Source organism: Pan paniscus, chromosome 16, assembly GCF_029289425.2.
Source record: "Pan paniscus chromosome 16, NHGRI_mPanPan1-v2.0_pri, whole genome shotgun sequence".
NCBI classification, from domain to species: domain Eukaryota; kingdom Metazoa; phylum Chordata; class Mammalia; order Primates; family Hominidae; genus Pan; species Pan paniscus.
In genome coordinates, this window is record NC_073265.2 from 64,954,888 (window position 1) to 64,970,768 (window position 15,881).

Consider the following 15,881-nt stretch of genomic DNA (forward strand, 5'->3'; position numbering starts at 1 on the left):
TGCAGGCTGATGCCACCTCCACCCCTGTCGCCCTAGGGGAGAAGGCAGAGCTGGTGCTATATGAAGTTTGGCTGCAGATCCTGGGCCAGCCCTACACCAAAGCCTTGGAGGACAAAACCAGCCTTGAGTTCTGGGCACTTCAGGGGCAACCGACAAGATGGGTGAAGTGGCGGGATGAAGTGGGGGGGCGGGGAAGAAGCCTCGGGAAGATGGGGGATGACTGGACAAGACTTTGGTAGAGCTGCGACCCTCTTCATCCTCTCCTGACCCCCCAGCTGACCCTCGTCCTCAGATCTCTGCAGAACTTTGACCAAGTGGTGGTGGAGGAATTCCGGTGGCTCCAGGGTGGCCCTGGGTGACCCAGGGCTCAGACCTGGGTTCTGGGGTTGAGGGCAGGAGGCTGGAAGAGATGACCTCCCTTAGGCCCCCCAGGCTGCCCAGCCCCCTGAAGTGGGATGATCCTCCCGCCAGGCTGGACCCACTGACCGTCAGAGTGGGTGCCACCTTCAGGGCGGCACCAGCCCAGGCTCTCGTGTGGGACTGTGTGTACCAGGGTCTGCACACCCTGGGGGAGGCAGAGGGCCTCTTGGTAGACACGGTCATCTCAGACCTCGGTCAGTACCTCCTTCCCTCTGCAGGCCCCCTCCCTCTGTCCATCTGCCTCCTCCCTTGGACTCGCTGCCTCCACATGCCCTGATCTGAAACCTGCCTCCCCTCCTCATGGAGCCCTCCAAGATGCTCCTAGCCCCAGCTCTCTGGTCCTGCAGCAACTTCTGTTGCCAGATTCTGCCTTCTCAGAAGTCTGGGAGGCAGGGCCCCACCTGGCCATAGCCTTCTTGGTCTGCTCTAGGCAGTCCTAGCCTCGAAGCCTCCAGCCTGCTGGATGCCTCCATCCCCGGCTATGCTATGGCTCTCCTCATTCTAGGCCTCCTGCTCGTCACATTCACCCTTGTCCTGGTGAGTGTCTGGCTGGGCCCAGGCTCCTTCCTGAGGGGCAGGCTGAGCCTTTGATGCCTTGAGCCTTGAGCCAAGCTGAGGAGTGAGCAGGCCCCTTTACACCCCTGATTCCCCCACCCAAGCCCAGCATCTCCTCATCCTCCAGCTGGGGCTGCAGGGTTTGGGGCCAGGGGGCTGGGCCTGATCCCAGTGTCCCCACCCTTCTTGTCAAGGTGCTAAAGTGGAGGGCCTCCCATGGGGTGTTCAGCCTGGGTGTGTAGAAGCACATAGTGTGGTACAAAGGACCCTCTCCAGACAGGTAAGTGGAGGGCGGTTCTCCCTGACCCCACCCCAATTGTTTGTTCTGGGTGGGGTCCACCGCGCCCCCTGCCAAGGCCTTCTGCAAACACTCCCCAGGGGCTGTTGTGGGCAGCACCTGGGTGGTGCAGTTGGTGTGCCAGAAAAGCTCCCCAGTACTGTGGGCAGTGGCCCAGGGAGTCAAGCAGACTCCCTCAAGCAGGCCCCACCTACCCCTAGCCTGTTCCCAGCTGCCTCCCACCAACCCTAGAAATGATGCTGGGAGCTGACAGAAACTGAACTTAGGAGCACAGGAGGCCAGGAGACCTGGGACAGAGAACAGGAGGTACAGGGAGGGAATCTTCCCCTACTTCCCACTGCATGAGGGCCAGACAGTGGCACCTCCAGGTCCTGGAAGGACATGTGTGGACCCAACTCAGTTGGCCCTTTCTCTTATGGCCTTTCTTCTCCCTCCCCCGGGGCCAGGTGGATGTGGGAGGAGATGAACCACCGTCCTGGGTGCACTCAGACTCATTCCCCACTCCTGGCCTTCACTCCCTTTCCTCTGCACACAGGTGACCCCTCACGCTGCTGCTCCCTCTGCTGAAACCCAAACTGCAAACCTCTCCTCTCCCTGCCTTCACCTTGCCCCACGGCTTCCACAGACAGTGCCTCAACCCCGAGGAATGAATCCGAAGTTCCAACACCACTGACTTTCCCAGGAACTCAGAGCCAGAGAGGGCCAAGGACCAGCTCGAGGACACACAGCCAGGGCTTCTTCCCTCCGAAACCCCCAAGGACTGGACTTGCAGGGCTGGGACAGAGGTGGGGTGGGGGAAAGCAATGCCTTGTCAACCCACGTTGGGGAGCCCCACTCCCATCCCCAAGGTGCATAAAGTTGAGGAACACCCCTGCTCCCACGTCCATGCTCACTCAGGGCCCTGCTGCAAGTGCTTGGCACTCACACCAGCCTCCTGCCCTCCATGCCACAGGTATTGGTCTCGTTTACAGATGGGGAAATGGTGGCCAAGAGCCTCCCCCAGCACATATAGCTAGACCACACAGAGGACTTAGGCACAGCTGGGGGGTCCGCAGTCTCTGCTGCCTCACCTGCCACCAAAGTGTGGTCCTGCTGCCAGGTGGCAGGAAGGGGACAGAAGCCCACCCCAAAGAGGGCTGGGGCAGGGGCACCCTTATGCCTGCCTGGTCCGGCCCAGTAGGGCTGGAGAGACTGTCAGTCCTAAGAGAAACACTGGCCCTTTGGGAGTACGGAAAAGTCAGGAAGCAATCCAAAGTTGGTATTTAAAATATTGATTTAAAATTTAAATCAATTGATTTAAATTTAAAATTGATGACACCATAATCCTATTCTTTTGGACAGCAGTTAAGCAGTAAGAATCAAGAAAAAAATCTGGAGTGCTCAATGGCGCCCAGGCTGGAGTGCAGTGGCGTGAGCTCGGCTCACTACAACCACCTCCCAGCCGCCTGCCTTGGCCTCCCTAAGTGCCGAGATTGCAGCCTCTGCCTGGCAGCCACCCCGTCTGGGAAGTGAGGAGCGTCTCCGCCTGACCGCCCATCGTCTGGGATGTGAGGAGCCCCTCTGCCTGGCTGCCCAGTCTGGAAAGTGAGGAGCGTCTCTGCCCGGCCGCCATCCCATCTAGGAAGTGAGGAGCGCCTCTTCCCGGCCGCCATCACATCTGGGAAGTGAGGAGCGTCTCTGCCCGGCCGCCCATCGTCTGAGATGTGGGGAGCACCTCTGCCCTGCCGCCCCGTCCGGGATGTGAGGAGCGTCTCTGCCCGGCCGCCCCGTCTGAGAAGTGAGGAGACCCTCTGCCTGGCAACCGCCCCGTCTGAGAAGTGAGGAGCCCCTCCGCCCGGCAGCCACCCCGTCTGAGAAGTGAGGAGCGTCCTCCCTCCTCATCCGGGAGGGAGGTGGGGGGGTCAGCCCCCCGCCCGGCCAGCCGCCCTGTCCGGGAGGTGAGGGGCGCCTCTGCCCGGCTGCCCCTACTGGGAAGTGAGGAGCCCCTCTGCCCAGCCAGCCGCTCTGTCCGGGAGGGAGGTGGGGGGGGTCAGCCCCCTGCCCGGCCAGCCGCCCCGTCCGGGAGGTGAGGGGCGCCTCTGCCCGGCCGCCCCTACCAAGAAGTGAGGAGCCCCTCTGCCCGGCCAGCCGCCCCGTCCGGGAGGGAGGTGGGGGGGGTCAGCCCCCCGCCTGGCCAGCCGCCCCATCCGGGAGGTGAGGGGTGCCTCTGCCCGGCCGCCCCTACTGGGAAGTGAGGAGCCCCTCTGCCCGGCCAGCTGCCCCATCCGGGAGGGAGGTGGGGGGGTCAGCCCCCCGCCCAGCCAGCCGCCCCGTCCGGGAGGGAGGTGGGGGGATCAGCCCCCCGCCTGGCCAGCCGCCCCGTCCAGGAGGGAGGTGGGGGGATCAGCCCCCCGCCCGGCCAGCCACCCTGTCCGGGAGGTCGGGGGCGCCTCTGCCCAGCCGCCCCTACTGGGAAGTGAGGAGCCCCTCTGCCCGGCCAGCCGCTCTGTCTGGGAGGGAGGTGGGGGGGTCAGCCCCCCGCCCGGCCAGCCGCCCCGTCCGGGAGGGAGGTGGGGGGGTTAGCCCCCCGCCTGGCCAGCCGCCCCGTCCGGGAGGTGAGGGGCACCTCTGCCCGGCCACCCCTACTGGGAAGTGAGGAGCCCCTCTGCCCGGCCAGCCGCCCCATCCGGGAGGGAGGTGGGGGGGTCAGTCCCCCGCCCGGCCAGCCGCCCCGTCCGGGAGGGAGGTGGGGGGTCAGCCCCCCACCCGGCCAGCCGCCCCGTCCGGGAGGGAGGTGGGGGGGTCAGCCCCCCGCCCGGCCAGCCGCCCCGTCCGGGAGGGAGGTGGGGGGATCAGCCCCCTGCCCGGCCAGCTGCCCTGTCCGGGAGGTGAGGGGCGCCTCTGCCCGGCCGCCCCTACCGGGAAGTGAGGAGCCCCTCTGCCCGGCCAGCCGCCCCGTCCGGAAGGGAGGTGGGGGGGGTCAGCCCCCCGCCCGGCCAGCCACCCCGTCCGGGAGGTGAGGGGCGCTTCTGCCCGGCCACCCCTACTGGGAAGTGAGGAGCTCCTCTGCCCGGCCACCACCCCATCTGGGAGGTGTACTCAACAGCTCATTGAGAACGGGCCATGAAGACAATGGCGGTTTTGTGGAATAGAAAGGGGGGAAAGGTGGGGAAAAGATTGAGAAATCGGATGGTTGCCGTGTCTGTGTAGAAAGAGGTAGACATGGGAGACTTTTCATTTTGTTCTGTACTAAGAAAAATTCTTCTGCCTTGGGATCCTGTTGATCTGTGACCTTACCCCCAACCCTGTGCTCTCTGAAACATGTGCTGTATCCACTCAGGGTTGAATGGATTAAGGGCGGTGCAAGATGTGCTTTGTTAAACAGATGCTTGAAGGCAGCATGTTCGTTAAGAGTCATCACCACTCCCTAATCTCAAGTACCCAGGGACACAAACACTGCGGAAGGCTGCAGGGCCCTCTGCCTAGGAAAACCAGAGAACTTTGTTCACTTGTTTATCTGCTGACCTTCCCTCCACTATTGTCCTGTGACCCTGCCAAATCCCCCTCTGCGAGAAACACCCAAGAATGATCAATAAAAAATAAAAATAAATAAAAAAAATAAAAATAAAAATAAATAAATAAAATAAAAAATAAAATATTGATTTCTAGATATTTAGATGGTCATCTGGTGTGAGGAGCTGGGAGGGCCCCAGGGTAGAGTCCACAAGAGGAGGAAGATTGAAAAGGGGTCAGAGTGGAAATGGGAGCTGCTGAGGGCAAGGCCCACCCCCCCTCCTTGACCCCCCAAAGCCAGCCACAGAGCCAGTCAGCCTCAGGCCAGAGGGTGTGAGCAACGGGGACCCTGGCTGCTCTACAGTGGATCAGAGCCACTGGGTGTGGGGAGTCTTCCAGGGCAGGTGTGGGGCCGCTGGGGCAAGGCAAGGCAAGCTCCCAGGGCAGAGACTGAGGCCAACCCCTGCAGCCCCACTGCAGGGGGGAACACCGGGATAGGCAAGGGTCTTAACCCAGAAAGCCCCAGCAGCTCCTGTGCCCATCAGGACACCATTGAGGCTTGGCGGTGGTGGAACCCAGGAATGGTCTTTGAACCCATGACCTGGAAGGGGGAGCCAAGGATAGTCCTGGCCTGAAAGCTCTCTACCTGCAGGCAGTGGGCAGGCCCAGCGAGGGGACCCCAGGAGCCCAGACCATGAGCTTACGTGGCCAAAGACAGCAGCCAGCACCAAGACATCAAAGAGGGCAGGTAGAAAGATCATCACATAGGGGTTGACTGCGGCCGGCACCAGGTTCCTCTGTACTTCTGGAACACACAGGCCTCTCCTTCCTATCCCTGAAGCGCCCATGCCCCCACCCCGGCACCCCGAAAACCAGCCTAATATATGCATTTGTCCTGGGTCAGCCCCACTGTCCAAGCAACTGCAATTTCTGACTAGAGAGCCAGGGCAGGGCAGGGTGTAGGAGGGGTCCCTGGAAGATGCCCCCAGAATGCCCTGATGCCTAAAACATTCCCCATTGGGCCTTCTCAGGGAGGGAGGGTTATGGCAGCCTTGTTCTCTCCAGCTACCTCCATCACCACAGGAGCCCTTACAGGCATCAGGGGAGAGAATTGGCTCAATGGAGCCAGGACCAGCATGGACACAGCCCTGGGGCTGGGGCTCACTAAGTGGTCTCTGGGAGACCGTCACTCTCTCTTCAAGCTTTGGTCTCCTGGCTGTCTACAAGCCAGGCTGTTTCAGGCTTTGCATGAGGCCTTGCACAGAGACAGAGTTCAAACACAGCTGGTGGACACAGTGGGCTTTAGGGAGGTGGCACATACCTGGGAGTGGGGGCTGGGTAACAGGGAACGGAGGCCCTGGGGCTAGCGTGGCCTGTCTGGTGGTGGCGCAATGGGACCTGCACCACCTGAGGACAGAGGGTCCACCTGGAAGACTGGACCAGCCAGATGGCCACCAAGCTGGATGGCCACCGTCAGAGCCTGCAGGACAGCAGAGGGGGCTGGGAAGGGACAGAGGACAGCTGAGGGGCAGGGAACATGGGTTCCTCCATACAGACACATGAGTCTTCCCTAAGTGGGTCTTCCCCATGGAGGCGAGGGGGCATTCAAGACACACCGCCCGCCCACCTCAAACCATCTCAGGAGGCCACCACCAACTCACACAGGCCAGTTGCATTGTCACAGTGACCCCAGAACAGCACAGCCCTGTCCTTCAGATGAATAAACAGAGGGAGAGACGCATATCACAGCCAGGAGCTGGGACTCAGACCCAGGTCCAGCTGCAGTGCTGCCTCGATGGCTCCGCCTGCACCTCCTCCAGGACTCAGTTCCTGCTAACAAGTGAGCACTTGAGTACAAGTGAAATAGGTGCTATTATCCCTGTCCAGCTGTCTGGCTGCTGGGGAAAGGGAAGCAAGGCACAGGTGACTTGCCCAAGGCCAAAGTGACAGGGCTGGTTCAACCCCATCTGTCTCGGCCAGCACATCCCCATGGCAGAGGCTTCACTGTGATCCAAACCTGGAAGGTGGAACTCCTTCCAATGTCCCACCCAGGGCCAGAGTATGCAGCCCCATGTTTGGGGAAGTGACCGGGTGGGGAGGTGACAGTGTGGGAAACAATCCAGCTAGGCCAAGGCCTCATGGAGCCCAGGGTTCCCTAGGGCCAGGAGAGCTCTGGAGCCCACCCCGACACCCATTGGAAACCTGGAATCTGCACCTGCAGGAGATCAGGAGAGGGGTTCGGCCTCCGATGCACAGGTGGGCGCCCTGCTTCCAACCAGCGTCAGGAGAGCAGGAAGCAGATCTCCTGCCTGACCTTCCTCTCCTGCCTCCCCCAAGCAGAGGAGAAGGGGCAGCCGCCCATCAGGCCATTGCCCAGATTGAAGCCACTGAAGCTAGGTCCCAACAGGTGAGTGTGACCCCTGACTGTCCCAGGCCCGGCCCAATGCAGTCCTGTCTCTGGTGAGGACCTGGTAGACAGGAGATGTGACATCCCCAAGTGGCTCTATAAACCTCTTATTGAGGATAATCAAGGAAATGGGCAAGACCATCACGCTCAGCAAAGAACCTGGCAGGCACAAGGGGGACCAGGGGCAGGCAAAAGTCAGTTTGGGCCCAGGCCTGGCCCCTGGAAGGATGGTGGATGAGGGGCCAGCCACGGTGAAGGGGAATGGATGGCCACGGGCTGGGTGGTCAGGGCTGTCAGCTCCTGCAGCCCCTGCAGAACATCCGCCCAGGCCTGGCTCTGCGCTCAGCCTTCTGCCTGGAGCCACAGGTGCCCGGACACCAGCCTCAAGTAGGGATGGTGGTAGGAAAGGCACTTGTGGCCACACTTGGGCACCTAAGCATGGGACAGAGGGGTATCATGCCCCAAAGAGACTATAGAGGCCAAGAACTTAAGCAGGTCTGACACCATCAATAAACCCCCTTGTCCGGGGTCACATCAATTAAGTCAGTGCCTACCCTGACCCTGAAGCTGCAGCTCAGTCTGGTTGAGACTCACAAAGAGACGTTAGTGCTGGGCAGGGGGCCTGGCCCAGCCTGCGATGTCCAGCAAAGCTGTGGGCTGGACAAGAATCTCTGAAGATTAGTCCAGGACAAGGACAGCTGTGTCTGGGCAGGGAGTGGGGGCAATGCTCAGGGGGCAGGAGGCCTGAGGACCTTTAACTAGGTAGGGTGCCAGGTCAGGACGTGCAGAAGGGAAGGTGGCATGACAGCATCCTGCCCGAGGCCAGGCTATAAACCTCGGGGCCGCCCTGTCTAGCCTAAACCATGCTGCCACCCAGATGCCATCCTTCAAATGTGAGGCTGGGCTGGGAGAGCCCCCAGACCCTTTATCCCTCCCGCCCCAAGCTGGTTCCCATCCCTCACCAGAAGGAAAGTGAACTCTTCTATGGGGCACAGCCTGCCAGGTTCTCTATCACCTGGGGGAAGGGGTTGGGGGGAGGGGGAGCTGCAGCTGGGTGAGAAAGAGCCCAGGTCCACTCTGTCCCTACCTGACAGGTGACCTCGGGCAAGCTGCTTTCTTTGCCTGGGGCCAAGGAGAGTCACAGGGGAAGGGCCAGGTTAAGAGGGCTCCACCCTGGAGCCCAGAGCTACCCACAGAGAAAACCGCCCATCCTCTTGATTCTGCTCCCAGCTCATGCTGCTGGGATAACATCCTCCCCATCAGAGAGGCTGTGGGAGGTAGAGGCTGACCCCTGCTCCTTCAGGCACCTCTGCAGGTTTGGGTCCACCTTCATCATGATCAGGGAGTAGGTCCCTGGGATCACAAAGGTGAGGGGCAGCTTCTTGGGCTCCAGGTGCTCCAAGGTAGACCCCGCAGGGCACCAGAGCTAGAAGGGCATTGGGAAGGCTGGGTGCAGTGGCTCATGCCTGTAATCTCAGCACTTTGAAAGGCTGATGTGGGTGGATCATGAGGTCAGGAGATTGAGACCATCCTGGCTAACATGGTGAAACCCCATCTCTACTAAAACTACAAAAAATAGCTGGGCGTGGTGGCACTTGCCTGTAGTCCCAGCTACTCGGGAGGCTGAGGCAGGAGAATCACTTGAACCTGGGAGGCAGAGGTTGAACAGGGCTAGGACCTGAGCTCTGCCTGGCCATGGTGACTCTGAGCCAAGTAACCCTACATTAGTCTCAGTCTGTCACTGTGTCTCACGGGGGATGTCAGCATTACCTTTGGAGTCAAAGTAGGTAAGCCAGGGTAACCAGAGTTCCCTGCAGGGACCAAGACCAAAGGATGCAGGGGTCAGGCCTGTCCCAGAAGGTCAGGCTGAACAAGAGGCTGTGTCAAGCTGCGGCAGCTGAGGTCCTGCCCTTCAGGTTATAGGCATGTGGGTCCTGGTCTAGACCCTCATATGCCATCCAGAGACCCAACCCTAGGGACATTTCCTCCCAGGCTGGTAGAAAGAGTAGATCCTTGTACTCACCTCACCAAAAGCTCTGAAATGATAGGGCCTGTGGGTGGGGAGAAAGACTCTTCAGGAAAATGTTCTCAGGGGCAGGGAAGGTTTGAGCTGGATCTTAGGGCAGCCAGAGAGGTAGGTGACAGGCCCCCTCACAAAGCCTGTCAGATAATGCAGGAGGGACACAGGTATAGTGGTGGGAATGTTCTGGAAGATAGCAGGAAGCCTCCCACTCACTGATGGGGCTGAGTGAGGTCAGGTCCACACACCAGGAGAAGCTGGAATCCACACACCGGTGCACTTTGTTTTTTGTTTTAGAGACAGGGTCTTACTCTGTTGCCCAGGCTGGAGTGTGGGGCACAATCATAGCTCACTGCAGCCCTGACCTCCTGGGTTCATGCAATCTTCCCACCTCAGCCTCCTGAGGAGCTGGGACTACAGGCACACGCCACCATGCCTAATTTTATTTTTTGTGGAGACAGTATCTGGCTATGTTGCCCAGGCTGGTCTCAAGTGATCTTTCCACCTCAGCCTCTAAAAACACTGAGACTACAGGGACAAGCCAGTGCTCCTGGTCATGCTGGTGCATTTTGGCTGCCATGGTGCACAGGAAGTATGAGCTGGGGGGCAGAATCTGCTCCTGGACCTCTACCCAGGCCTGCACCCAGACTGACCCCTGGGCTGCAGGGAGCAGGTGTGGAGAGAACAGAGTGAGCAGAGCAGGCTAGCCAGTGATAGAGACCCAGGCTGGGACTAGGAGAGATAGGGCTGCAACCCTCGGCCTAGTGGCCCTGCCCAACCCCTTGGGGCCAAGATGACTTCCTAGGAGCCAGGCATGGAGGCCAGCATGCACCTGAACTGAGGACAGAAGATTCTGATGAGAGGGAGGGGGAGGCCTCTGACATAGTTTGGATACTTGTCCCATCCACATCTCGTGTTGAAATGTGATCCCCAATGCTGGAGGTGGGGCCTGTAGTGTGAGGTGTTTGGGTCATGGTGGGAGATCCCTCATGAATGGCTTAGTGCCCTCCCCATGGTAATGAGTGAGTTTTCTTATTTTTTTTCTTTTCTTTCTTTCTTTATTTATTTTTGAGACAGAGTCTTGCTCACAGCCCAGGCTGGAGTGCAGTGGCACGATCTCAGCTCACTGCAACCTCCACCTCCTGGATTCAGGTGATTCAATGAGTGAGTTTTCTGTTAGTTCACAGGAGAACAGGGTGTTTAAAAGAGCTGATGCTTCCTCTCTCTTGCTTCTTCTGTCACCATGCGACACGTCTGCTCCCTCTTTGCCTCCCGCCAGGAGTAAAAGCTTCCTGAGGCTTCACCAGAAGCCTAGCAGATGCTTGTACAGCCTGCAGAACTGTGAGGCAAATAAACCTCTTTTATAAATTACCCAGTCTCAGGGCCAGGAGCAGTGGCTCATGTCTGTAATCCCAGCATTTTGGGAGGCTGAGGCGGGTGAATCACTTCAGGTCAGGAGTTCAAGACCAGCCTGGCCAACCTGGTGAACCCTGCCTCTACTAAAAATGCAAAATTAGCCAGGCATGGTGGTACATGCCTGTAATCCAAGCTACTTGGGAGGCTGAGGCATGAAAATTGCTTGAATTGGGAGGCAGAGGTTGCAGTGAGCCGAGATCACACCATTGCACTCTAGCCTGGGCCACGAGAGCGAAGCTCCGTCTCAAAACCCTGTCTCTACTAAAGATACAACAAATTAGCCAAGCCTGGTGGTGCATGGCTGTAATTCCAGCTACTCAGCAGGCTGAGGCAGAAGAATAGCCTGAACCCAGGAGGCAGAGGTTGCAGTGACCTGAGATCATGCCAGTGTACTCCAGCCTGGGCGACAGAGCTAGACTTCGTCTCAAAAATAAATAAATAAATAACCCAGTCTCAGGTATTCCTCTAGAGCAACACAAAATGGGCTAATACAGCCTCCACGCTTGGTGCCCACTGGACCTGACACTCAGGGAAGGGCTGGTCTTGACTCTGCCATTAACAGTCAGACTATGACAGAGTTGTTCCCCTGCTCTGCCTCAGTTTGTCCTCTCTCAGCTGAGCAGAGCAGGGATAACTGCTTCTCATGTGGGCCACAGGACAAAACAAAGCCCTGAGTCCCACAGGAAGGTAGATGGGTTATGTCCAAGGGAAGACAGACCTGGGGCAGTATTTTATGTTCCCGAGGTGGCAGAGGGACATGAAGATGCCTCCTTTGTGGGCCAGGGAGAAGGGAAGATAAGCAGAGAGGTGCCAGACACCTGCCTCACCCCTACCTCCCCCACCCCATGCCAGGCCCATTCTCACTTAGCCCCCAACTCAGGCAGCACCGTTCTACTTATGGTCAGCATGACTTCCCAGCCAAGCTGATGGAAGCTGACAGCTTGGATTCATCAGGGACAGCATATAGTATATAGGTGATGTGCAGGACGGAAGTGGAGAGGGGACATGGGAGCCGTGGTGTCAGGTCTGGGGCTGCCAACATGGTACCTGCCTTGGCTGTAAAAAAAAAAAAAAGTCACTGTTTTGGGGTTTTCTGGATGAAACCTCTGATTCCATTTTTTAAAAAAGGGTCGAGACAGTATGTATTATTGATTCAAAGTCATAACCAGATGCTTAGAGTAAATGATTGTATCTATTGTTTCAAAAACCAACCTCAGGATTATTAAAAGTTAGTTTTATTGGATTTTTCTTTAGCTGTGCTTATTCACTCAGGTGAGACTCACTCAGGTCTGTCATTTCCAAGCCCGTGTTTTACTACTTTGTAACCCTATTTGGAAGGAAAACTGCAGCTAAGATTATGACCCATCCTGAGATGAAAAGTTTCACACATATACACCACACATACCCCCACCACAGTGTGATGACACAGCAACCCAACCTCGGGCAAATGGTACCACTGCCAGCAAATGCATTTTTTCTTTATTTCTTCAAAATGTTTTTTCTTTATTTCTTCTAACAGCAGCAAATGCATTTAACATTTTATTGAGATTCTCAACAGCTGTCATTTGGTTTGTATAGCAAATTGTTTACAAAGTAACCTTTTTCCATTTTTGATATTTTAATGAAATTTATGTTCTTCAGTTTTAAAGCCCCATCCCTCTCCCAAAGAAAGGTTAATAACTAACTACCAAGTAATGATTATTTAGGAAAAGAAGAAAAGCAAAACCAGCTTGTAAACACTTCTGGAATGTGGGTAAGGGGCCAAAGTCAAGCCCTTCTGGGCCCAGTGCAGGTGCTAGGCTTGCCTCGGGACACCATCAGCACTTCCCCACTCACAACATCCTCAACAGCTGGGAGCCATGCGTGGACCCCAGGGGGCTTCCTGTTCCACAAGCTCCCCTCTCTTTTTCCTCTCCACGCTTGCTGTTGGGCCTCCCTTCCAAATCTGCCTAACAAAGGCAGCAGGATCTTTAATACTGTTCAGCTTTGTCAATGGAGACAGGATACTCTAGAAAGTTGAGAGATCCCTGGTCCAGTCTGGGGGAGGAAAAAATATACAGTGTAGCATAGATGGTTTTACTTGTCCATTCAGACACATGCTCATACTTATTAGAGGGATGTATCAGATGCTTCAAAAGTCCTGATGTGTAGTAGCACAAAAGCTGCTTGTAAAAAAAGAAGTTGCAAAATGATAAAAATTTCTGCAGCAGTTCAGGCTCCTGATGACAAAGCTGATTCTGATAAGTAGTTCTTTTGACATGCACAGCAGCTTTCGCTGTAAGTCCTGTGTTCCAGGGGTTTCATTTAGACCATAGGAAGTTGAAAGCAAAGTTTAAATGTTCTCTGCTGACAAAATGTGGTATATATCCATCAGTGGACTTCTACTCAGTAATGAAAGGAACAAACTACCAAAACCTGTTATATGTCATGGACCAACCTCAAAAACATTAGCTAAGTAAAAAAGCCAGACACTTATTGTATAATTCCATTGATTTGAAATGTCCAAAAAAGGCACATTGATAGAGACAGAAATGGTCTGATTTACCTCAAGAGGTAGGGATTCAAGCTCTCTAGAGTACATGTGATACATACATGAGAAAAAATAAGGAGAAAATAAATTTATATGTAAATAAATGAAAATAATACTTCTCCCTGATTATAAAGAAAATCACTTTCTTTTTGTAATAATTTGGAAGACAAAATATGAAGAAAAGTCTTAAATTTTGCCACTCAAAACATTCTGGTTTGTTGCTTTTTATACTTTTTTATGCATATGAACATTTTAAAAAGTAGAATTGTAATATATAGTCTTTTGTCACTATGTTTTGGGCATGCTTCTATGACAGTAAATATATCCTTGGCATCATCCTCTTTAAAAGCCCGATGTATATTAAGTTAATCATTGCCACCCCAGAAGTAAATTTTCTTATGCAAATATAGTTTAATGGACACAAGCAAGCATTTTTGGGCTGAATTCATAGAAGTAGAATTTCTGGAGGAAAATAACATAAAGCAGTTTTAAGATTTTTAATAGAAATTTTCAAATTATCCTGCAGAAAAATTGGTTCAGTTTATACTCCCAAAAGGGGCACAGCTCCAGTGTCCCCTTCCATTTGTCTTCTTTGCTGGTATTTAAGCAGAAAATCTCATTGTTTTCATTACATTTATTTGGTTTCTAGTGCTTTCGAACCTTTTTTTTTTTTTTTTTTTGAGATGGACTCTTGCTCTATAGCCCAGGCTGGAGTGCAACAGTGTGATCTTGGCTCACTGCAACCTCCGCCTCCTGGGTTCTGGGTTCAAGAGATTCTCCTGCCTCAGCTTTCCGAGTAGCTGGGATTACAGGTGCCCACCACCATGCCTGGCTAATTTTTGTATTTTTTAGTAGAGACGGGGTTTCACCGTGTTGATCAGGCCAGTCTCGAACTCCTGACCTCAGGTGATCCACCCACCTCGGCCTCCTAAAGTGCTGAGATTACAGGCGTGAGCCACTGCACCTGGCCTTGAATCTTTTTTATATGCTTATTGGCCATTTTTATTCTTGTGGGAAGTGTCTGTTTCTCCATTGCCTGTTTTCTGGCCAACTTCCAAAGTCACATTTCACTTTTATCCTGTTGATTGAAAGCATTTTAACTTAGTGATTTTTTAACATAACCAGGAGCAGGACAGACTGTAATTATCTAGATCTTGCTCTGTCACCCAGGCTGGAGTGCAGTGGCATGATCATAGCTACTGCAGTCTCATACTCCTGAGCTGAAGCAATTTTCCTACCTCACCCTCCCAAGTAGCTAGGACTACAGGTGTGTGCCACCATGCCCAGCTAATTTTTAAAATTTTTTTATAGAGATGTGAATTCGCTATGCTACCCAGGCTGTTCTTGAACTTCTGACTTCAAGTAATCCTCCCACCTTGGCTTGTCAAAGTGCTGGAATTACAGGTGTGAACTACTCTCCCAGCCAAGAGCTCATTTTGTTTGCTAGTGGTGTTCTTGGTATCTTTTTATGTTTGAGGCTTTGGTGCTAGTGCTGAAGTATTACACTCACCATCCGAGATTTAAAGGACTTTTGCTGTAATACTGAACAGATGGAACTGTTAAGTTCTGCATCTTTGCAGGCATACAAAATGTGCCTACCAGGACTCTGCTTTATAGCCATTGATAGCAAGAAGTAATACAGTAAAACTTTGCCTGACTAGAGGCTTTGAAAGAATGGAGTATTCTGATTTAATTCTATTAACTTGGAAGTATGAAGGTGAAAAGGATTCAAAACTTACATTTCCTGTTGAATGCAATTTGAAAATGTAGCCAATGATTCCACTTTTCTTCTCTAGTAAGTTTGGACATTCTGATCTACTTGGTGTTTTATTATAGAACTGCTAGTGTGCCTGAGACTTACATTGTGAAGACACTTTTTAAAAAACTTGAGCGGTAAGAGTGTGTAAATGGTATTCTATGAGATCAGGCTGGATGAGAACTGACACTTGTAAATATACTTTTTAGACTGAAACTCTGATTGCCATTTGTTTTCTTATTTAACTCATAAAAATAAAACACATTGGATAGAGGGTGGGAGTAGGAAGGAGATTTATGTCTTTTAATTGCATGTCATTGTTTCATATCAAGACAGAACATATGGTATCCTTGGCTTTGGACCTACAGAAGGAAACACATTTTTCTACCTGCCGTATGCCAGAGGTTCTTGAACACCTGGAGGGATGACTGCAGCACAAATTGCTGAGCCCTACTCCAGAGTTTCTGATTCACCAGGTCCAGGTTGGGGCCTGAGAATTTGCACTTATAAAAGGTTCTCAGGTTCTGCTGGTGCTGCCAGTCCAGAGACTACATTTTTGAGAACCACTCTTGTCTACTAACTGTAAATTGTAGAACTCTAGAACAAAGCTTAGTTTGGTGTAGGAAAAGAAGCACATAGGTTATGGAGCAAATCATGAAAGATTCAACCCTTGATCCCAGCGTCGTGTGGAATTCAGGTAACAGTCAATACACAGTGACATAACACAATTCTTGGTTTTCATGATTGCAAGTCATAGCCAAGTATCAAGTGAGAAATTCAGTTTCATTTGCAAGGCTTAGAGAGGCCAGGTGATTCTAGAAAAATAGGCCTTGTATTTACTTTAAACCAGTAAAGAACTTTGAGTGCTTATTAAATGGAAAGCTTTGTGTTTTTATTTATTTTTTTACTATTTTATTTTTTTTGAAATGGAGTTTCACTCTGTCGCCCAGGCTGGAGTGCAGTGGCATGACCTTGGCTCACTGCAAA

The 15,881-nt window shown here is 53.7% G+C and overlaps 1 protein-coding gene across 4 annotated transcripts in view; it reads left to right on the forward strand.

Moving 5' to 3' along the window:
• LOC103786168 (uncharacterized) overlaps window positions 1–6,251 on the forward strand; it is a 28,314-nt gene extending 22,063 nt beyond the window's left edge. The window contains exons 4-7 of one of the 4 annotated variants that reach the window (XM_055098557.2): window positions 37–161; window positions 926–957; window positions 1,170–1,255; window positions 1,809–6,251. In XM_055098557.2, coding sequence (XP_054954532.1) covers window positions 37–161; window positions 926–957; window positions 1,170–1,255; window positions 1,809–1,946 — 381 coding nt within the window. In that variant the 3' untranslated portion in view covers window positions 1,947–6,251. The remainder of the gene's footprint in view (window positions 1–36; window positions 162–925; window positions 958–1,169; window positions 1,256–1,808) is intronic. The other 3 variants (XR_004666596.3, XR_008621099.2, XR_010109962.1) reach the window with 3 other exon arrangements.
• Window positions 6,252–15,881: the final 9,630 nt, after the last annotated feature.